The sequence below is a fragment of the Macrotis lagotis genome, chromosome 1, assembly GCF_037893015.1.
Source record: "Macrotis lagotis isolate mMagLag1 chromosome 1, bilby.v1.9.chrom.fasta, whole genome shotgun sequence".
In the NCBI taxonomy this organism is placed as follows: domain Eukaryota; kingdom Metazoa; phylum Chordata; class Mammalia; order Peramelemorphia; family Peramelidae; genus Macrotis; species Macrotis lagotis.
Window position 1 is genome coordinate 254,546,568 of NC_133658.1, and position 24,472 is coordinate 254,571,039.

Here is a 24,472-nt window from a genome sequence, read left to right on the forward strand (position 1 = left end):
AATATATTAGGCATAGTCTATGACTTCATGGATACAAATACCATTAACATAAAGTGGAATGGCAAAGTATAATAAGAAAGATCCAGATTGTTGTAGGAACTCAAAAGATCTAAGAATCAAGCTTAGCTGGGAGGGATCACTGTTATCATTCAATGCCTCTAGACACCACCATCTATATATATTCAATACTCCTATGGACCACAAGTGCCCATCCATGGGACTTTTATATTTGAGGTCTGACAATTATTTTATGGCTACTTCAACTTCTGCTCCAATGATTTCAGTTACTTAGAGACTGGTAGAACCAGCAGATAGATCATATAGAGAAGCAATCTCAGGTAGCTCTGAACCAAAACTTTTCCCAACTACAATTTATACCTAAAATATCAATCAAATCACAAAATTCTGCCATCTGTTATAAAGAGGGTTAAACAAGATTTTGCATGACCAACACATAATCTTATGTATAATACTTAATAAATACTTATTAGATTGAACTGAATTGAACAGTTCCAAGGTTTATCACCAACCCATCAGCCAATAATGGAAAAGGAATAAGGATAAGAACAAGATCTATGATTTCAATGGTGTAGAGAACTTCTAAGTGAAAACACTATCTCTACCAATGTACCTTCTCTGCAACTTAAAATGTCAGAGAATTGTTTAAATCACAGAGAAATTAAATACCATAATGGGTATATGTCAGAGACAGTATTGTCTCTGAATCTGAGGTTCTAGTCCCCTGGAAAAATAATTCCAAAACAAGATCTACTGACAGAAAATGATTGATGTCCACTACATGCATGAAATGCTCTTCATCAAGTCAGTTTCTCTGATTGCTATGAGCTTGGATCTCAAACCAGCTTATACTAGGTTTAAATAAATTGGCACCTTACCAATGAACTCATGTAAGAAGACCAGGGAGGCGATGTAGCAGGAGAGGCTGAGCAATTCCGCCACAATCATGAGCCAATGCCATGTCTGAATCGTTAATGCCACCATCAACAGCTCAGTAAGAATCAGGGATGTGAAGGAGATTGCAACAATATGAACAAATTCAGACTCAAACAGCAGTAATGCTCCATACATAATGATGCTACCTACAAAGTCAGGAAGAGAAAACCCTTAGTGAAGTGAACAGACTAAAGGATGGGTTCCCCTCACCACAAGTTTATTGTAAACATTTATTCATCTTATGAGACAACAAGCATGGTGACTATTGTGTTGGACCAAGAGTCAGTAGGAACTAACTTCAAATCCTACCTAAAATCCTACCTCTGAGACTTACTGGGTAACCAAAATGACAAACCACCTCTGAGCCTGAGGCAACTTATTAAATCAAATTAAAAGTTCTGAAACTTTTTAGTCTCAATTCCTCTTTATACTCTTAAAAATTACAGAGGACCCCACCCCAAATTGTTTTTGTTTATAAGGGTTATATCTATAAATATTTATCATTTTAGAAATTAAAATGTCAAAATATTGTTATAAAAATAGTTTTGAACTTGCAGATCCCCTCAAAAGGCCTTGAACACACTTTGAAAACCACTGAACTAAGTAATGGATGAGTTATGATCTGTACTAATGAAAAGTTTTCACATTCATGAAATTCCATATTCTTGATCTATGGATAAATTTCTTCTTCATATCCACATTCAACTTTTTTTATTTAAAAAATAAAGTAAAACTTTCTTAGAAACTAAAACAAATAGCTGAAAATAGAAGTGCCAACTACTTCACTATAGATCAGCATAATAATCAGTTATTGAATCATACTGGTCATAGAGCAATAATGAGCATTTATAATTTATAATAACTTTTCATAAGAGCACCTATATAATTGTTGAATAGCAAAGTATGCAGAAGCAAGAAAACAATCTACAGAATTATTAAGACAATGTAATGAAATAAAAATAAAAATGGATACTGAATGCTATGTAATTATAAAAACTATAAACTTAAATACAATTATATCTAATAAATAATAGTATCTACTATACACACACACACACACATATATATACATATACATACACACACACACACACACACACACACACACACACACTATATAACATAATGGTAATTATAGAAACTTGTCCCTAAAATAAATATGAGAAAAACGTACCCCCTTCCTCTATTCTTTGTAGAGGCTGGGGAACTATGACAGTGGAATATTGCAAGCATTGTCAAATGACTCAATTGATATATTGGTTGAATTTGGCAAATTGCTTCCCCCCCTTTATTTTCCTGTTAAAAGGGATGGTTTGCTGGTTAGAGGAAGAGGAAGGAAAATATTCAGAAATAAAGGTGATTTAAAAACAAAAACAAAAAATCTTTAAAAACTTTAAACAGTATTCCCTGAGTAATAATGATGACAATAGTTCCCTTTTCTGGTTCACAACGCATTTTTTGCATAAGAACTTAGTGAGACAGGTAAGTATCACCATTCCTTTGCACAATTGAAAATCTGAGGTTCAGAAAAAGATCAAATAAGCTGTCCAAGGTCATGGTGGTAATAACTATCAGAGTCTGAATTGGAATCCAGCTTGTCCAACTAGTGATTTTTCACTATACCAAACCAACACTGGCTTCATGTCTGACAAACAGTTCATAAACAAAATTCAATACCTCTCTTACTCTTGACTTTCATCTAATACTTGCAAGGATCTGTAACAACAGTGTAAGAAGAACTTCCCCCACTATAATACAAAGTCATGGTTCATAATGGCTGCTTTAACATATTGTGTGTCAATTCATTTCTTCCAAAACAAACAGACACTATGTTGCCTCCTTTTGGACATACTATGAAGAAAGCAAAAAAGGGGAAAAAAATTAACTTCCTTACCCTGATAGACACTTATCAAAACCCATATTAAGAAGGTCTTGTAGGACAATGGCCGTCCCTAAGTAAAAGAAAAAGATTAGAGAGAGTTATGTAAAAACTAATTAACTGCCATCTGCCTTAATTTTACCAGAAGGAAATATCTATCCATTAACTTGAACTAAGTAAAAGTTCTGCCTAACTTTACTAAAAGTCTTTTTTTTATTAAGATACTAGAGAAATTAACTTTGAAAGGAATCAGCATCAGACTTCAAGTATGATTTGCCCTTCAGTATTTATAAGGTCTGACCACATTCCATTATGCTCAGATAACACATGAAACACTATGTATAGAATGCTCTTGGAAAATAGAGAAAGATTTTGGTGAACCTTAAGGAGGTCCTTGTAGAGTTCTGGATATAGCATAGCAACTTCAGACTTGACATCTTTGTCCAGGACCAAAGAGAATACAGGAAACATAGTGTAAATAGTGGAATACCTAGAAATGAGGAAAAATCACAAATTACAACCCATCAATATACAGAAAGGAGTAAAAAGCAATTATTTTGAAATTTTTCCTATATAAAAGGCACTAGGATTCAGATTGTTTCCTGCTTGGCAAACCTAATAGCTTACCATTACCCCATATTTTCTTAAACTTCCCTATCATCTGAAAATTTCATTCTTTCTAACTGAGACTGCAAAGCTAGGAACAGCTGAAAAATTCAATTATCTATTGTCCTATCTATTCCATAAGCAAAGATATCTGGAATTATCTCTTCTACAAAACAACCTCCTAGATGAAAAGGATATTTGTGGTCTCAACCCTCTTCAACCTCTTCCCAGTATATGCTTTTAAATTATTCAGTACTAGAGAATCCAGGTTCCATATGGCCCTGAATTTCCATATGTATATCAGATTCTGAAGATCTATTTACATCCTATAAAGTCAAGGTTGTGAAAACAACTCCAGTTGAGTAGAAAGTAGTAATGTAACAACTATTCCATTTTAAAAGATTCCTGAGATCCTCTCAGGTCAGGAATATAATAGAGTCTAGGGTGGCAATATAAGTTGGTAGGTATAGTTACTAGTTTATATTTTTGAAAGTTAAGAAGTTAAGAAGATGAATTATAATGCACATGCTCCTTCATATCAACCCTGCCATGGAAGCTACACTGCCTAGCTATAGCCCTGAATGACTTGTGATTCTGAACAGAACTTTTAGAAGCCCCTACTTTACCTCCTACCTTCACTTAGCAAAGTCTCCTCTCCACTCAGGTAGTTCCTATGCCTTTAGAAGCACATATCTGATCCCACATATTTTTTCCCAGAAACTCCATAGAGACAATGAAGATGTGAAATTAGGGTTTTGCTTTTGTTGCCAACTTAGTAGGCAATTAGTCTGGATCCTCAAAAGGGCAAAAGTAATTTCTTCATCCCCAGGTAATACCAATGAAAGAATAAAGGCTACAAAAACAAGAGACTTCACTTTTGAAGCTAGGTTGAGATCATGAGGTTTAAGAACTTATTTCAAGACTATGTTCAACTGCATTTCCATTAATAGCCAGGCCTAATGACAAAAGATATGAATCCAAAATAATTGGGCATTGAAAGTCCTTTGCAAAATGATTGTGTCATCCTGGGGAAATGTCTCACTTATAAAAGATTTCAAAAAGAAAAATCTCTCTAAGAATTTCTTTAAATAATGATGAACCTACCCAATGATGAGAAATCCTTGATAAAGGGGTACAGAAGCAAAATAAAACACCGAGGAAAAAACAGCCTGTGACAAAGAAAGAAAAAGGGTTACACACAAAAATCCATTCCCAATCCCTTCACATGCTCAAATATCCCCTGATTTAAGCCCATCTGTTTCCTGAGTTGGAAATTATTGGCTACTGACAGTGATAACTCAGCAGAAGAATACAAATCAGAGCCAATGAGGCCTTTAGCGGAAGAAGAAAAGGAAGTTAGGGACATTCTATTCCAGGAGCTAATTCTTGGTTGTAAATTTTCCTGCAAAAATCAAAGGCAGTTCAAAGAGAGTTGACACCTGAGGTACTGATTAACATAAAAGCTTGGGTTTTGCTCCTAGGAATGGCTCTAAATCAAAGACATCCCACTCTCATTTCCTGAGAGAAGGGGCAAATCCATGGTTACTCCTGTGTGTGTGTGTGTGTGTGTGTGTGTGTGTGTGTGTATCTGCACTCTCTGTGTATCTGTGCATGCATATATGTAACTAAGAGAGACAGAAACAGAGATGGACAGACACATGAATAGAAACAAAGATAGAAAAGAGAGACAAAGTAAAAAAAGAGAAACAAAGAGAGATGAGCCACATATTCTACACTGCAGTGCCTTTCCAAGGCACTCCATGATCAACCTCAATCCTTTGCCTGTTACTTTTGTCTCATATTTACTATAGGAAAGCTCTTTAACCAGAGGTCAGCACCATACAGTAAAGAGTGTTGGATTTGCAATCAAAGAACTTGCCTCTGACACTACCAGTATGAGGGTAACTTACCCTCCCTGGACCTCAGTTTCTTCATCAATAATATGGGAAGACTTACTCATGGGGGAGGAGAGTGATTTCTTCATTATGATTCAAATTCCTTTCATTTAAGTCTATTTTTGCCTCTCCACCATTTAACCAAAGCCTGGCAAATGATACAAATGGACTGGGACAGTGATATCATTGGCATGGGGAACTTTCAAGGAAGGAAATTCCCTCACTTGAAGTATGTCCATGTCTTCTCTCCCACTTACCTAGACCAGTGGGAGGTTAAAGATCACAAAGACAGGATGTGTCAGAGGTAAGACTTGCACTAGGGTCTTAGTGACTTGAAGGCCAGCTCACTGTAGCACAGATTAAACATTTAACTAATATTTTCTCATTGATCATCTGGCCTAGGGGATTTCTAGGTTTCCCTCTATTCAAGACTCCCACAATCCTAAGATTTTATGAAGAACAATTGTAAGTTTTTATAAATTTTGTTACAAAGCCTAGGTTCTGTCTCTAAAACAATTTTCTTCATCTGATTACCTGAGTCTTCCAATGGTCCCCTTTTGGCAAAATGAAAAGACCTCATTCATTTCTTTCAAAACCAATGCTCACTACTTGTTGTTTTTTTGGGGGGTAGAGGTGGTAGAGATATTGGTGTTAAGTGACTTGCCCAGGTTCAAACAGCTAGTAATATAGCAAATTCAAACTCAGGGCCTCCTGATTCCAGGGCTGCCAAGTATCACTGAGTTTTAAACAAATCACTATCAAATGCAACCAAAGAGAAGAATTAATTTATTTCCTAATGTTGAAAACCCATAAAGTTACCCTAATCCAGCTATCAGGTAAAATGTTTTAGTTTTCATATCAGAGAAAAGGCAATTCTCCATCATGATTTTCAAAAAAAAATTTTTTCATGAATTCATAGAAACATATGGACAATGGAGAATTAAGCTCATCAAGCCAAGATTCTCTACGTGCATTCAGTGATGACAGATTAATTTCCAAATGATTAAAAACACAGCTTTGTCCAGCTCAATACCTAAGTTAATGTAAATTAAAAGCACAGATGTGGAGTATGACTAACCAAACCAGCTGTTTGGATTTAAAGAATTTTGATGAGAATGAATTTGAGATTTCCCCATTCTGACTTCTCCTGCCCCCTAAATGGGTAAGAGACAGTACAGTGCAATGGGGAGATGACTTAGATGGAAACAGAAGACTTGGGCTTGAGTCCTGGCTTTGATATTTCCTGGCTTATATGACCCAGGACAAGTCACAAACTGAATCTTAGTTTTTTGGCTGTAAAATTGGAATAATAAAATTCATACTATCACAAAAATGATGGGAAAAAATGCTTTCATAAACATACACACACACACACACACACACACAGAGACATCTGTGATGTGTATGCATATTGCATATGTATATATTCACATGTATGTACACATATATGCACATTGTGTGTATATATAGATAACATTTTGTGAATTTTACAAAAATAAAAGCTACCACAAATGAGTAACAAATCATAATATTAACAAATGTGATAAATACTTATTAAGCATGCACAAACTTGCTAAGTAATATACTCTCCTAAAAACATATTAGGGTAGAAGGGAAACTGAACTATCACATACATTAGGTAAAAACTAACAATTTTCTATTTGAAGGACAATATGACGTTCACATAGAACACAATTATAAATCATAATGCCACTTCTACAAAATGTCCCACAAATTACTGCATTTAATTCCTTCTAAGAGGGGAAGGCAAGCTGTAATATCCTCTTTAAAAAGTGAAGTTCTCTAGTAGTATAATGACATATTCAGAAGCTTTATTGGACAGGGTAGATTTGAGGTCTAGTGACTGCTAGTCCCCTATTTTTTTCTCAGCTAGTCATGGATATTACAATTTAAATTCCCAAAGAGATTAGGCAACAAATGACTGGATGACTACACTTGCCCTCTTCTCCTCATTGGTTTAAGAAGGGAATTTTTGGTGGACTGTTCATTGCTAAACTCCTAGAGTTATCTTAAACTTTCTTCAAGTGCTAGCTTTCCCTCTTAGACTGACCCTGCAATGGGGCTTGAAAGCTAAGCCAGGTAACTGCAGCTTCCCTTTGGTGGGCCATTTTTTCTCAGTAGCAATTCTCAACTATTATTATATTAGATAATAATTATTATTCCCATTTAACTTATAAGGAAACAGGAAACTGGAGTTAATATAACCAGCTCAGGATTAACTACCAGAGATGAAATTCAAATTCAGGTCTTACTGCACAGGATTCCAATGACTTTTCACATAGTTTATATGCTTCCATATATGGGTGGGGGGGCTTCATATTAGACATGACCCTTACATTCTTAAAGTGTCTATGGTTCCCAACCACTGACAAAGAGATTCATGACATCTTCTTTGACAGTGTAACTGTTCCTCTTCCATTAACACAGGATCTAACACCTTCACCCCTTTATCTTCGTGAACTACTGTAACTGAAAATTTTCCTTACTGGCTAATCTTGCACAGGTTAGGCAGTAGACACACAATCTGTGGCTAGGTCTAAAAACTAAGCCTAGTATTCACATAATGCCCTTAATACTTACAAATCCCCAGCCACTAAGTCAATCATTCACTCAACATACAGGTATCGAGTATGTGTGATACACAAGACACAAAAGAGAAGGCCCCAAGGTTTTGTTTACCTGCATGGTGCTGATACAGAGACTTCTATGGATAACAAATTGACTGAGGGCAGCTGAACGTTTGTAACTGTTCCTTCCATGAACCATAAGTAACCGGCCCAGATGTTTAAATTGAGTGACAGAGAAATCTGCAGCAAGAGATGCTTGTTTTCCTTCCTAAAATCCAATGAAATTGAGCACCATTAGAGTACAAGAGGTCAGGGTAAGAACTTTTTTTTAATTAAAAAAACAAGACATTCTTTGGAAACCTTTGAGAGACTTCAATGAAGAAACCCTAATTCTTTGGTTTCAAGCTACACATGGTAGGTGGTCCAACTTGGAAGTTCAGCTTAAGAAGCAGAGGTAATTTAAATAAAAACATTCTGAATTACAAGTCAATTACAATTTGGGGGGATAACTAGATACAGCAATAAATGTTAAGTGGTTGAGCCAACCCCAGAACTTGTAGTTGAATGTACCAAATCCTCTAAGGATAATGCATTTTTTTAAACAAAATTCAATACCTTGTGAGTTAGTTCAATTTTTCCCAAAGGAAAAATAGGTTCTTCTCAGATGTAAAACTCTTCTTGCCCTTTGATCCAGTGATCTTACTAATATATTATGCCTACCTGAAGATTGTTGTCAAGCAAAGGGAAAAAGAAAGTTCTAACTATATAAAATTATTCTTAAGATTATTATTTTAGGAAACTGGAAGTAATCCATGAGTCCACGATTGGAGTGTGACTAAAAAAATTTTAGTACATAAGAAATGGAAAATATGAATAATAAAGAAATATGGTTTATATAAAGTTTTGTGAAGAAAGATTCAGGATAGAGATTGGACCTATAATTTCACTCACAAGAACTGCTGGGTAAGGCAACTCATTACCAATGCAGGATGGCAACTTCATCTTAGAGAGCTGCCTAGCACAATGCCAAGTTAAGTGACAGGTCCAGGGTCACATAGTCAGTTTGTGTCAGAGGCAAGACTTGAACCCAGGTTCTCCTGGCTCCTAGGCTAGCTCTCAATCCATTATTATATCATATCGCCCCTTGCAAAGCAGTCAAACCAACAATAAGCAAAAGCACTAACATTGGCATAAGTAATAATTGTTATTAACAATAATAGGGACTACTATAATGAATAGCAACAAAATCTGGAAAAATAAAGAACCAAAAAGTTCAGAAGAAGGTAAAGAGAAATACATGGGACAGCTGATGCTACTTAAAGTTAATCAGACTTTAGGGATTTCATTGAAATAAGGATCTTCTGCTAAAAAATTCTTTTCTATCAATATGTTCATTTATTCTGCAGTTTATAATCTCATAGAATTGTCTGGGGAGCAAGATATTAAATTATTTACCCAAGATCACATAGCATGTGTCACATGACAAACTTCAATCCAGTTATTCCCAGCTCAAAAAGCAATAACTAATCTATTCACTTGCCAAAAATATACACTAAAAAAAAGAAATTGTAAAGAGCAGAAGCAAAAGTTTTCAGGTATAATTTTTATTATTAATAGAAGATTCAAAAATTTATGTTTGATAATGATTAATAAGTGCAATTTTTTAAAAAAGAGTAAGACTCCCCTTATCTCACCAAGGATAGAAGTACAGGGGTTACTCACAGGACCAAATCCCACTACCAAATGGAATGGAAGATTTGACCTACTCTGCTTCTGACTTGGGTCAATTTATTTCATTCTTAGGCAACTCAGTGTCCCTCACAACTGGGGGCTAATCATATTGAAGTGTAACTTACCTAGTGAACTTGCTTAATAACTTACTAATGAAAATCCAAAAACGTATGAAAATAGTTAACACTGACACTGAATCATAAGGAATGATGTAGCCTATTTCAGAAATAACTCCAGGAAAATCATTAAAAAACATTTTCAATAATTGGTATTTCAAGGAATAAATTTTAAACATATGGAAAATATATTAATGTGGCTGTTTCATTTTTCAAAAATAGTGGATAAATCTTTTTACAGATTTTATTGTATTCTAAATTTCCCAATAATTTCTAAGTGGACTTTTAAATGGAACTTAAGAAGAAAAATGAATGAAGGGATCAAGATTATAGCATCAGGCAATACAACAAAGCTGGAAGGGCAAGAAGTCCAAGTTCCTCATTTTTCAGATGAGAAAACCAAGGCAGAGGGAAGTTAAGTAACTTGCCTAGCAACTAAGTTTCTGCAACAAGATTAGAACTCAGATTTTTCTAACTTTTCTAATTTGCCCTATATCCCAGTGCCACATCTCTCTACCTCTCAAGATGTACAGAACCTCTGAAAATCAGCAATAACATCCTTAATACCCTGACAAATCAGCTACAGAAAGATTCAGTGAACCAAACCAAAAAATTCTCTCTTCTTTTATTCACTCACTCACCTTTCCTTCTACCCCTACACCACAATCAGATTCTTGAATCATGCTTACGTCATTGCCTCCATCACCTGCAAACAGAAACAAAAGATGGAGATTTGGGGATGGTCAAAAAACAGGGCTCTCATGCCCATAACAAGGAAAATAGTTTACACTATACTTCAAGGTTTATTTTACATATTTTACCTTGTCTGATCTTTAAAACAACCCTGTGAGGAAATTGAGTCGAAGACAGATGAAATGATTTGCCCAAGGTCATACTAAAAAAGCATTTAAGGCACACTATTAAGTTACTAAGTGTCTAAGGCAGAATTTGGACTTCCTGACTCAGAGGTCAGCCCTCTATTCATTTTATCACCTAGCTGCTTCTATTTGTTAACAAGAGGCCTTGTTCAAAATGTCGATCCAATATTCTTCACCAAATTAAAATATAAGCCTAAAAATGACAAATCAGAGTTTTGTAAATATTTTTCCTAAGTTGTTTGGTCTTAAGCACAAACTGAACCAAGTTTTTCTTTCTCATAAAGGGAAATATTTAAAGAGCAAAACAAGAAATTGAGGGGTCAAAAAAAATGAAATTGAGGGGTGAAAATTTGGATGCTGAAAAGTATCTGGATGCCCAGGCATAAATTCAGTCTATTAACCAATTAGAGGGAATCTGATAGTCCTTTAAATGGTTTGGTATCAGTATTATTCTCCCACCAACCTTAAAAGTTTGAGCAGCAAAATGTTGGAAATAATAATAGCTGAATATGAATTTCTCTAATACATTATAATTCCTTGTAGCACTTACTTTAAAATAAGCTTTTGAAGTAAATAGTTAAATATTATCCTTACTTTATACATGTGGAAACTGAGGCTTCAGAAATGAGTTACAGTTCAAATTCTTCATGATGCTCTGATATTCTCACTTTCCCTACTCCCTCCCAACACACCATCTTCCTCCTTAAACCAGATATATCACCTTATATTAATTTTGCAGCTCTAATGTATCAATCAAGGAAAATTGGATATTATCATTATCTTAGTTGATATCTTCCAATAGACTAAGTTCTACAGGGGTAAGAATTGTTTCTTATTGGGATTTTCCCAATACCTGGTACACTCCTTTGCACACCCTAAGTGTATTTTGGATATGTACTGAATGAGAAAATAAAGCAAGTTTGCCACAAGACCCATAGCTAATAATGGTAGAGAAGCTTGGGCTTAAACCTCAGTGTTCTGAATACATCATGCTGCCTCTTTAGATAAAAGAAGCTGACTAGAATAGAATCTAAAGACATAAAAATTCCTACCTACTGCACAGGTGAGTTTTCCTGTCCGTTCCTGGAGCAGGCGTACAATCTGGGCTTTCTGGGTGGGGGCACAGCGACAGCACACCACTGCCGGACACTGGCAGGCCAATTCCATGAACTCATACTCATAATATTTCAGACACACCTGAATTAGGAGAACATGGAATAGTGCAGACAAGATTACCTCTCAAATACAATTCACAACAAAACCAGAACCACCAGTTATACTTATGTCTCTTGGTCCTTGTTATTTCCAAGGACTACTTAGCCTACCTCCAAGGAGTCTCCAGAGATAACCAGGGCACAGTCATGTTTCCTGCGGAATGCATTCAACTCCAAATGTGCTTCTCCCCGGTTAGTCACCTGGAAAAAAAATGAAGAGGGGGAAGAGAAGTGGCTAGTAAAACAAGCACTTTTATCCTGAAATATCAATGCTAGCCATCCCTACATGATCAGGCATGATTTCCTGGTATGTTCTCTGGGCCTCTGTTTCTCCATTTGCAAAGTGGGAATGATAATATCCCAATTATTTCCTTATAGGATTGTTGTAGAGATCACATGAAGTAATATATGCAAAATCTGAAAATTCTGTGTAAATGTGGGCTATCAATTAAATCCAATCCAGGAAAGCATTGTCCTGAGTGGAGAAAATATGAAGAAAGTTAAAAAACAAAAGCAAAAACCCAAAATCAAAGAACCACCACCTGCCCTCAAGGAGCTTAAAGTCACCTAGAATAGTGAGGATGGATTTGCACACATTAATAGGTATTTATAGACACAATAATTTGAGAAAGAAGAAACTAAAAACTAAGGTACCAGAAAAGACTTCCTATATTCAGCATAATGCTTTGTTTCATTAATTGTTAAGAGTTTATCTTCCTCAGACTGCAAATGATTCAGAGTACATTTACAGATAAGAGTATCTAGTTCCAAAAAGATAATTTAGTCTTGCAGTAATAGTGGAAAACATTTAGAGCAACTCCAAATTCAGGACTTCTGGCTCTGATTCAATTAAGGAGGATTTACAAATCCTTGCTCAAGCACAAACTTGCTTTTCCCTGCCTCTTTAATTCAAAGCCAAGTTGTTAGCATACGAAAGTCTACAAAGAATCTTCTAGTGGTTTAGCACAAGCAGAGGAAACTTCACTGGTCTCTGGAGGAATAGAGAATCCACATCTGTGATTTCATCAGTGTGGAGAAATCCCTGTGAGAAAATCCTTCCATGATGCAGAATGCCGATTAACTTAGTCATGAGAGAACTACATGGGACCCCAAAAAATCATATGATTTGGTCCCAGCCACATAGGACCAGTATGGCTCAGAGGAAGGACCAAAAATCCAGGTTTTCTTGACCACAAGGTCAGGCTGTCTCAATCTTTTTACTTCTCTAGACAACTACCTCTCTGATAATTTCAATAGGGATTATAAATATAGAGTTTCACATCAGTACACTGATAAACCCAGTGAATGGATAAACCTATTAAAATTCTAAATCCTAGGATACTGCCATCAACACACAAATCAGTTCCCATATATAATAGCGTAGTTGGCTCCCTGCCACAAGACACAGGATCACCACCACCAGACCCAAAGCTGCAGCTGAAGGACCAGGACATGCCATACCTGGTTGAGAGATCCAAACTTTTGTGTGCTGCTTGGACATGCAAGTCAAAAATGAAATTGAAATATGTTTTCAACAGTTTACATAATGTTGTCTTTATTTTATATAAATGTGATTGGCTATCACTTTACATTTCTGCACGCTTATGAGCCTTTTGTGTTTAAAATCACTGCAGTCACTGGCCCTGGAGGAGGACCTGAGTTCAAATTCAGCCTCAGACACTTAATAATTGCCTAGCTGTGTGAACCTGGGCAAGTCATTTGACCCCATTGCCTTAAATAAATAAATTTTTAAAAAATTAAAATAAAATCACTGCAGTGTACCTCATCCCCAGGTCACAGAGTACCTTTTTCTAGAAGGAATTCTGTTATCTACTTTGGGAGAGGTTCTAAACATGAATTACGATGTTTTAGAGCTTTCTTCAAAAATACTTTAGGATAGGGGCAGCTAGGTGGTGCAGTGGATAGAGCACCGGCCCTGGAGTCAGGAGTACCTGGGTTCAAATCTAACCTCAGACACTTAATAATTACCTAGCTGTGTGGCCTTGGGCAAGCCACTTAACCCCATTGCCTTGCAGAAAAAAAAAATACTTTAGGATAGGGTCAGTGAACCAGAGAACCAGAGAGAATTCTGACCCTTCTCCTTGGGGTCAGGTCCCCTGGAAAGGAACCTAGTCCACATTATTCCAGAGCCAAAGTCTCTTGCCAAGAAAGGGACCCCTGGGCAACGGGTTAAAATAATTTCTCTATAATGTGTATGCATTTATGCATGTGACAGAAAGAGCAAGTGAGAAGGAGAGAAGAAAAAAGAAGAGAGAGAAGAAGAGTTAAAGAGAAAAAGGAAAAGAGCTTAAAAGAGAAAGAGAAAGAAAAGGAAAAAAGAAAGAGAAATATCACAATGTACTAGAAAGAACCTAAGATTTGTGACCTAATGATAAAGCTATTCTGAACTCTCTGAAGTGGTGAAAATCCTTCACTTTCAATCCATTTCAGCACCTAGTTCCAGGTACCACTTAATTCTACTTAAGCCAATTAAACCAATTTTCTAATATGCTAGGGTTTTTGTATTTTGGGGGGGGAGGGATGGGAGCATCAATCAGTCCTGTTTGATTATTCATGACCCCATTTGGGGTAAAGATACTGTAGTGGTTTGCCATTTGCTTCTCCAGTTCATTTGACATATGAGGAAACTGAGGCAAACAGGGTTAAGTGACTTGCCCAGAATCACTAAGTTAGTAAATATCTGAAGCTGTACCAAAGTCCTCCTGACTCCAGGGCTGGTTTTCTATCCATCTAGCCACCCCAAAATTAGCTCTAACTAATCCTCCTTAACTCTTTTCTCTTACTCCTAGTGCCCTACCAGGAGATTCAGCATATCCTCTGGAGGCCAGACTTACCACGTTCTGCATAGTCTTAACACAGAGAACACTCACCAATCTAAAAATATGGATGTCCTGGTTCCTGGTTACCAGATGTGCATTCTTGGCTGTACATGTGGCTGTCTCCAGTTTGTCCCCTGTCAGCATCCAAACCTGAAATTAAAACATAGAAAGGACTCATGTTAGTTCGTTTTTGAGGCTGCCTGCGTCAGCTGAGTTTACAAGAATGCTAAGCTAAACCTGATCTATTCAATTTTCTTGCTTCAGAACATGCTGTTTGAAAGGGCTTCACCACAGGAGATGCCCCAATTCATGAGTCTGGGAGCTGGGGAGCTTCCCATAATAAGGACTGTTTGTTTGCAGGGATAGCCCCACATTAGCAAGCACAGCGTTGTTCTGGTTCAAGCTGTCAAGGCAGGGAGGAGGGGCTATGATGAAAAGGTCTGACTGTCTAAAAAATGTTTCCTCCATATCCCTGCCATTATAAAAATAACTCTCTACATCATTCTTTAACAACCTTTTGCAGGGGGGAGAAGGCCTGAATGTCCCAGTTTGATAGAGTGGAGATAACTTTGGACCTGGAAACAGAGAGTTTGCACCTATCACTTAGGAACTGTCTGCTTAAATAAGTCAATTCTCTCTGAGCCTCAGTTTCCACATCTGAAAAATAGGAGTGATATTACTATCTGTATCTCAAATGGTTCTTGTGAAGTGCCAAATTACTTTAAAATCATATAGTATTATTGCTGGTAATGGGGATAAGCTAGAAGAATTCCCAATAAGATCAGGGGGAACCAGGGCAGCTAGGTGGTATAGTGAATATAGCACCAGCCCTGGAGTCAGAAGGACCTGAATTCAAATCCAGTCTCAGACTCTAATTACCTAGCTATGAGGCCTTGGGCAAGTCACTTAACACCATTGGCTCACAAAAATCAAAAAAAAAAAAAAGGTCAGGGGGGAAACAAGGATGCCCATTATCACCATTATTATTCAATATCATATTAGAAATATTAGCTCTAGCACTAAGAGAAGAAAAAGAAATTGAAGGAATTAGAATAAGTAATGAAGGAACAAAACTCTAAATCTTCGCAAATAATATAATGGCATATTTAGGGAACTCTAGAAAATCATCTTAAAAACTATTTGAAAGGGGGCAGCTAGGTAGTACAGTGGATAGAGCACTGGCCATGGAGTCAGGAGTACCTGGGTTCAAATCTGGCCTCAGACACTTAATAATTAACTAGCTGTGTGGCCTTGGGCAAGCCACTTAACCCGATTTGCCTTGCAAAAACCTAAAAAAAAAAAAAAACTATTTGAAGGGCAGCCAAGTGTCACAGTGGACAGGAATACTTGAGTCTGGCTTCAGACATTTAATAATTACCTGTGATCTTGGGCAAGTCATTTAACCTCGTTGCCTTGCAAAAATCAAAAACAAAAGCAAAAAACAAAAAAAAAGCTATTTGAAGCAATTAACAACTTTAGCAAAATTCAGGATATAAAATAAACACACATAAGTCATCAGCATTTCTATATATTGCCAATAAAACACAGCAACAAGAGATAGAAAGAGAAATTCCATTTAAAGTAAATATAGACAGCATAAAATATTTGGGAATCCACCTGTCAACTTTTCACATAAATTAGATCTAAATAACTGGGCAAATGTCATTTGCTTATGGGTAGGCCAAATTAATATGAAAAAATGACAATTCTACCTAAATTCAGTGCCATACAATCAAATTTCCCCCAAAAAAAATTTAGTTTAAGCTAGAAAAAAATTACAATTAAATTCATATGGAACCATAAAAGGTCAAGAACATCAAAGGAATTAATGAAAAAGTCTCAAAGGATGATAGTCTAGTCATACCAGATCTAAAATTATATTATAAAGCATCAGTCATCAAAACTGTGTGGCACTGGTTAAGAAATAAAGTGGGGGTGGGGGGCAGCTAGGTGGCGTAGTAGATAAAGCACCAGCCTTGGAGTCAGGAGTACCTGGGTTCAAATCCGTTCTCAGACACTTTATAATTACCTAGCTGTGTGGCCTTGGGCAAGCCACTTAACCCCACTTGCCTCTCAAAAACCTTAAAAAAAAAAAAAGAAAGAAAAAGAAGAAATAAAGTGGTGGATCAGTAAAATAAATGCAAAAGAAACTTCAGTAAATGACTATACTGCTGTTTGAGAAACCCAAAAATGTCCAGCTTCTGGGATAAGAACTCACTCTTTGATAAAAACTTCTGGGAAAACTGGAATATAGAATGACAAAATTAGGTATAGACTAACATTCATACCCTCTATCAAGACAAGGTTGAAACAGATACAGGACTTAGACATAAATCATAAGCCAATTAGGAGAATAAGAAATAGTTTACCTATCAGATCTATGGAAAGGGGAGCAATTTGTGATCAAAGAAGAGATAGAAAACATTATAAAATGCAAAATGAATAATTTCAATTACATTAAATTGAAAAGTTTTTGCACAAATAAACCCAACACAACCAAGATTAAAAGGAAGACAATAATTTGGGAAACAATTTTGATAACTAGTGTTTGACAAAAGACCAATTTCTAAAATATATAGAGAACTGAGTCAAATTTATAATACAAGTAATTTCCCAAGTGACAAATGGTCAAAGGGATATGAAAAGACAACTCTCAGATGAAAAAAATTGAAGTTATCTATAGTCATATGAAAAATTCTAAATCATTATTGCTCTAAATCATTACTGATAAAAACAACTTTGAGGTACCACCTCACACCTATCAGACCAGTCAATTTGACTAAAAAGGAAAATGACCAATGTTCAAAGGGATGTGGGAAAACTGGGACACTAATGCATTGTTGCTGGAGTTGTGAACTAATCCAACCTTTCTGAAGAGCAATTTGGAATTATGCCTAAAGGGCAGTAAAACTATGCAAAACCCATTGATTCAATAATACCACTACTAGGTCTGTAACCCAAAGAGATCATGAAAAAAGGTAGAAAACTCACATATGCAAAAATATTTATAGCAACTCTTTTCATAGTGGCAAAGAATTGGAAATTGTAGATGCCCATCAAGAGGGGAATGGCTGAACAAACTGTGGTATGTGAATGTGATGGAGTACTATCGTTCTATAAGAAATCATGAGGGATGGGATTCAGAAAAACCTGAAAAGTCTTGCATGAACAGAAGTTGATTGATTTAACAACAACGCTGGGTAACGCTCAACTATGATTGACTTGTTCATTTCAGCAGTACAATAATCAAAGACAATTCTAAAAGACTTGTGACAGAAAATATCATCCATATCAGAGAAGGAATGAAACAATAACTTTAGCAAAATTCAGGATATAAAATAAACACACATAAATCATCAGCATTTCTATATATTGCCAATAAAACACAGCAGCAAGAGATAGAAAGAGAAATTCCATCTAAAGTAAATTTAGACAGCATAAAATACTTGGGGAATTCCACCTGCCAAGGAAAAATCAGAAACTATATGAACTATATGATAAACCATATGATAAAAACACCTTTGAGGTACCACCTCACACCTATCAGATTGGTCAATTTGACTAAAAAGAAAAATGATCAATGTTGTAAGGGATGTGGGAAAACTGGGACACTAATACATTGTTGCTGGAGTTGTGAATTGATCAAACCTTTCTGAAGAGCAAGCAGACCAAAGTTCGCCATCTTCAGGTTTTTTTTTTAATTTTAGAAAGGTTTTATTTATTTTGATTTTCATAATTTTCCCCCCAATCTCACTTCCCTCCCCCACCCCCCCACAGAAAGCAGTTTGCTAGTCTTTACATCATTCCCATAGTATGGATTGATCTAAATTGAATGTGTGAGAGGGAAATCATATCCTTAAGGAAGAAACATATAGTATGAGATCTAGCAGAATTACATAATAAGACAACATTTTTTTAAAATTAAAGGTAATAGTCCTTGGTCTTGTTCAAACTCCACAATTCTTTCTCAGGATACAGATAGCATTCTCCATCACAGACACCCCAAAATTGTGCCTGCTTGCTTCCCTGTCAGTATGAGCAAGTCCATTAAGGTTGATCATCACTCCCATGGTGCTGTTAGGGTGTATAATGTTCTTCTGGTTCTGCTCATCTCACTCAGCATCAGTTCATGAAAATCCTTCCAGGTTTCCCTTAATTCCCATCCCTCCTAGTTTCTAATAGAACAATAGTGTTCTATCACATACATATACCACAGCTTGTTAAGCCATTCCCCAACTGATGGACTTTCCTTCAGTTTCCATTTCTTTGCCACCACAAACAGAGCTGCTATGAACATTTGTGTACAGGTGATGTTCTTACCCTTTTTCACAATCTCTTCAAGGGTATAGACCCAGTAGTAGTATTGCTGGATCAAAGGGTATGCACATTTTTGCCCTTTAGGCATAATTCCAAATTGCTCTCCAAAAAGGTTGGATGAGTTCAGCTACACCAACAATATATTAGTGTCTCAGATTTCCCACATCCTTTCCAACATTGATCATTGTCCTTTCTAGTCTTCAGTTTTTAAAGGTTGTTTCATGCATTATTTTTTCTCTAATTTTGATTTGATTCTTATTTCACAACATGATTAATATGAATCTATGTTTAGAATATAAATTTTGGTTATACATACACAGTCTATATAAGTTTGCTTTCTGTCCCCAGGAGGTAGGAGAGAAGGGAGGTAAAGAAAAATGCAAAACTTAAAACTGCAAAAAAAAAAAAATGATTAGTAAAAACTATCATTGTCTGAAGTTGGAAAAATTAAATACTGAAATTTAAATTAAATTAAAACTAAATTTAAAATTTTAATTAAACTAAATTAAATGATTGCTTAAAACTACCATTCCATGTAATTTAAATAATAAAGAAAACATTTTTTCAAAAGAAAAAGAAATATTTGTACTACTGACATTCAACCTTGGTTAGGTCATCTAATTGTCTGGGAAACTTTACAAATTAACAAGTGAAAATAACAATTTGATTATTTGATTAAACTACTGCTTCCTATGCCATTTGAGTCTAGGAATAGGATAAGAAAATAGTCCTGGGGGCAGCTAGGTGGTGCAGTGGATAGAGCACCGGCCCTGGAGTCAGGAATACCTGAGTTCAAATCCAGCCTCAGATACTTAATAATTACCTAGCTGTGTGGCCTTGGACAAGCCACTTAACCCCATTGCCTAGCAAAAACCTAAAAAGAAAAATAGTCCTGGAGCAGGGTCAGAAGTATGGGGCACTCAAAAAGATGAAATAATAGAGTAAAGCAAAAGATGGAAAGGGGGCAAAACTGGATTTCTTTCACTATTTTCTCACAAACTAAATTTGGGGGCAGAAGGTTAGCAATGGAATTTAGCTATAATGGAATCCTGCATACACACACAAATTCACAGACATGTCTAAAGACAAATGGCCATTAATGTCCACATGCACCATTTCTATCTCTGGCATGAATATAACCAAATCTGACTTCTTCAGCAATTTTTTGAAACTGACCTGAGTTATTTGTGAGAGTAATCCTAAAGATAATATTATACAAAGCTATCTGTCAAACAATTTATTATCATGCCCTCTGCTAAAGTCATCCTCTGACACCACACTGGGCCATCCCAAGATTCTTGAAGACTGTATTCAAAGATCACGAGTTCCCGCAGGTTATGTCAAACTGAAAGGGCTTCCAAGGTAGCCTGGCAGCAGTCTGTGGGTCTACTGTCAAAGGCCAACAAGGAGTTGTTCATCACCAGAGGAATGGCTACCAGATGATGCATTTCTTTGGTTATGGCACCTTATGAAGACCTTTATGCAGATACTGAGGAACTGCCATCTGCACCAGAGGAAAGAGCTTTGAAGCAGATGAAAGCATGACTAATTAGAAGGAAGAAGTCCTACTATGCCTATGTTCAGAGGTTAGGGCCTTTGATCTCTGTTATAAGTCAGTTTGCTCAGCAATTCACCATGGGGTGAAAGGAGAAAAATTTCTCATGCTACTCCTTGGCTCCCATTTATCTTGTATATAAAAGGCATTCTCTGCTTGGCAATATAGTACCAGCTATGAAAAAGTTGCCCAGGGGAAACTGGATGAGAAAACTCAAGCTGGTCTCAATTTGGGCAAGAAGAGCTAACTAGTAGATTTGTAATTCTAAAGTTTTATATAATAAAATTCAGCAGCTCCTATGCCTTGCTAAATGAATAGTCATACTAATTTTATGAAAACAGGATTTTTTAGATATTTTCTCACAATAAACAATTGTGGACTGAAGGTTGGCAATGGAATTTAAGAAAGAAACATTCACAGACATAAGCAAAGATAAATAGCCACTGAGTTCCATTGAAGGTTGTGTCTTGATACATACATCATTTGTTTCCCTGGAATGAATTTTAGGGTTTTTTGGTCCTCGTTTCATCCAGGTGCCCACTCTGGTCAGCATTTGAATATCACTGGATCCTAGACTTGGTGCTAAAAGGGACTTTGGAAGTCATCTCCTCCAAACCTCTCATTTTACAGATTAAGGAAGCAAAACCAGAAAAAGTAAGTGATTTGCCTAAGGTCATACAGTAAAAAGTGACCAAGTGGGGGTTTGGACCCAAGAGATTTGATTCCAAAAGAGTCAATACTCTTTCCATCATACTATGCTATCACCCCTCATTGCCAACGCAATACAAAGAAAATGGTAATTAACTAGATGCTATGAACCCTGTTTTAATCCTCACTCTAAGTCATTTTTCCATTTCTGTATGGAAATGTGTAGTGAAACATCTGTTTGTCAGAAGTTACAAATACTCACATCCTCAAGTTGCTCAGAACCTTGGAATAGAACAGAAAAAAATTTTTTCTGTTACTCACATACTTGACCCCAGACTCCCTCTGCTGGATGTTTTTATACATCTGAAGTTGAGCTATAGGCTATAACTAAAGAACACAAGATTCCCGAATCAATTACAATCATTTGTTTGGTGTCTCTTTCATAGTGTTCTAAAACAGGAGCTAGGCCATAAATAAAAATATCCAAGTTTATACTGGAGTTGATTGTTAAATTTTCAAGTTAGCAATGACAGCTTAGGAAAAAAGTAAACAAAATAAATCAGGTTTTAATATTTTGTTTTGCTGGTTGTCTAGACATAAGAAAGTAATGGGAAAATGTTAATAATGCAATTGAACTTAAAAGTGTGTTGTTTGTCATTTTTTTTCAGAGTCAGATATTAATCATTTGCCAGCCCACATCTGAAAATATCTTGCCTCCTCCAAGGCTGAACTCAGTCAGGCACCACTCCCTCTGTGTAGCCTTTCCTCATCCCTGCTTCCTCGGCCAAAAATGTTCTCTCTATTTACAAATTTTCCTATACCTCTTTACCTGGACATAACCTTTGTCTCTTATTACTTCCTACCATTTTCTTTCATAATTAGTACCCCTCAAAGAATATTTTGTCTCAATACATTTGAGCACAACACATTGTAGTTAACAGTACACACTTCATAAATGATGACTGAATTGTTCAACTGAATTGCTATGTTCTATTTAGCATTCTATTTCGGTGGCTGTTATATTCCCATTTTTTTGCATTTCAGTCACTTTAGTTGTGGTTCTCTGTGACCCCTTTGGGTTTTCTTGGTCAAGATACTGGAGAGGTTTGCTCTTTCTTCTCTAGCTCATTTTAATGATGAGGAACCTGAGGTAAACATGGTTGCTCAGGGTCACTTATTTGAACTCCAGGCCCAGCACTCTATCCACTGCACCACTTAAATATCCTTATCTCCACTACTAGATTTTCACATATTTAAGGGCAAACAATTTATCATTGTTATTTTTTAATCTTCCCAGGGTCTAGCACAGTGTTCTACACATATTCATGCTTAATGTTTATTGAATTAAATTGGGTAGGACTGGCTCTTGGTGAGTAGCAAAAGCCATGGGCTTAGAATCCAGTCTCTAATACTATTCTGGCCCTACCTTGATGCCCGCATTCCTCAAGGTCTCCAAGGTAGGTCGCACATCTGTCTGCAGCTGATCTTCCACTCCAGTCAGGCAAAGGAGCTCCATCTCCATTTCCAGGCTCTCAATCACGGTGGCCACTTTGAGGGAACGGTCATGAACACTGAGCTTTGCTTGGACATAGCGTGCCTGAGGGGAAGCAAAAACCATCCCACTGATTCACCCCAAGTTTTTCTCTCTGGGTCTCATGGCAGTAAGGCAAAAGATTCTCTGATAAGAACAGATACTACACTTGATCTTAGCCAAAAGGCCGAGAAGCGATGCAAAAGATTCTCTAATGAGGTTAACATGAAGTAGCTGAAAAAAATCTGATTATTTTACTCCTAACAGCTGTTTAAGATCTTTAGTAATGTTACATACAAGACAGTCAACAGAAAAGCTTCATAAACAAACACAGAACTAAATCTTTTGATTCTGTGTTCAAACAGTAAAACCAATTACATATTCTACTTCCTGCATCTTTTTTTTTAGGGTTTTTTTTTTGAAAGGCAAATGGGGTTAAGTGGCTTGCCCAAGGCCACACAGCTAGGTAATTATTAAGTGTCTGAGACCAGATTTGAACCCAGGTACTCCTGACTCCAAGGCTGGTGCTTTATCCACTAAGCCACCTAGCTGCCCCGACTAAGCCACCTAGCCACCCCTACTTCCTGCATCTTTAGCTACAAAGAGTGTTTCTGAGATGATTTCTGCTAGGCAAATTTCATGTATTTATTCTCAAGATTTCCTTAGGGATTATCACTCAAAGACTCTACATTTGGCTTCTTGAATCCAATTCATGTGCAAGTCAAGACATCATCCTCATGAAGCCATTGGTCCTCTTCAAGAACAAAGGATGACCAATAACACTCAAGGATGTAGCATCACTAGATTTCCTCACACAGAAACTTCTCCCCATGCCGTCAAGTCTTGGATCATACATTCCACATCATAAAACCTCTTACCTCAAAGTCCTGATACTGTTCTTCTGTCAGAGACTTCTTTGCAACCACCAGAACCCTCAAGCCTTCTCTGGCCATGTTGCCACACTGAAAAGCAGTTAGAGAACAAGACCATGATCAACAGGGAAAAAAGCTTGAAAGTTTTGTGTGGTCAATTAGTGTTTTATGTGATCATTGACTAGCAACATGTTCATATCCTGATCTTACATTAACAGCTTTTTCCTAATCACAATAAATTGTTGTGTTTATTCAAAATGAAAAATGGAGACAGCATGACTTATTCAATGCAAGAAGAAATTAAAGGTAATCTGGTATAAAACTTTTTCAAGAATTAAGGAAGGTTAGAATTGGAAGGTAATTCTGAGACGTAAATCCTTCCAGAAGTTCCACTGAATCTCTTCCTAATATCCCCACTATTCAGATATCACACCTTTATTTGAAATTATTCAGTGCAAGAAACTCATTACTTTACAAAGAAATTTGTTCCTTTTGTTCAGACAGTTCTGATAATTAGAAGGTCCTTCATGTTGTATCAAAATCTGCCTTCCTGTAACTTCTATCACTGATCTTCATTTTGGCCTTCTGGAGCCACAGCGTTCATATAACCCTTGAACTATCTGAAGGCATTAATGACTTCACCCCATCTTCTCTACCCTAAGTCCAACCTCCTACCAGGTCTTTTTTTTCCTAGGTTAAGCACTTCTGGTTCCTTCAGCTAATCTTTACATACCTTGCTTTGGGGTGCCTAATATTGTCGCCATTCTGCTCACCCTCCTCTGGACACATTCTAGTTTATTAACATCCCTTCAAAAATGTGGTACCTAAAATTTATGTCTGACCAAGGT

General features: G+C 36.5%; 1 protein-coding gene and 1 pseudogene across 5 annotated transcripts in view; both read right to left on the bottom strand.

Annotated features, from left to right (window-relative positions):
• Positions 1 to 24,472, bottom strand: part of ATP9A (ATPase phospholipid transporting 9A (putative)) — a 220,876-nt gene that overhangs the window by 8,940 nt on the left and 187,464 nt on the right. For all 5 annotated transcript variants that reach the window (XM_074210265.1, XM_074210262.1, XM_074210263.1 and 2 more), the window contains 11 exons: positions 23,631 to 23,714; positions 22,648 to 22,818; positions 14,753 to 14,851; positions 11,973 to 12,062; positions 11,700 to 11,844; positions 10,411 to 10,475; positions 8,035 to 8,190; positions 4,544 to 4,608; positions 3,215 to 3,323; positions 2,849 to 2,906; positions 897 to 1,100 (listed from right to left, as the gene is read on the bottom strand). In XM_074210265.1, the coding sequence (XP_074066366.1) occupies positions 897 to 1,100; positions 2,849 to 2,906; positions 3,215 to 3,323; positions 4,544 to 4,608; positions 8,035 to 8,190; positions 10,411 to 10,475; positions 11,700 to 11,844; positions 11,973 to 12,062; positions 14,753 to 14,851; positions 22,648 to 22,818; positions 23,631 to 23,714 (1,246 nt within the window). The remainder of the gene's footprint in view (positions 1 to 896; positions 1,101 to 2,848; positions 2,907 to 3,214; positions 3,324 to 4,543; positions 4,609 to 8,034; positions 8,191 to 10,410; positions 10,476 to 11,699; positions 11,845 to 11,972; positions 12,063 to 14,752; positions 14,852 to 22,647; positions 22,819 to 23,630; positions 23,715 to 24,472) is intronic.
• On the bottom strand, positions 22,867 to 22,951 carry LOC141510700 (U2 spliceosomal RNA; annotated as a pseudogene).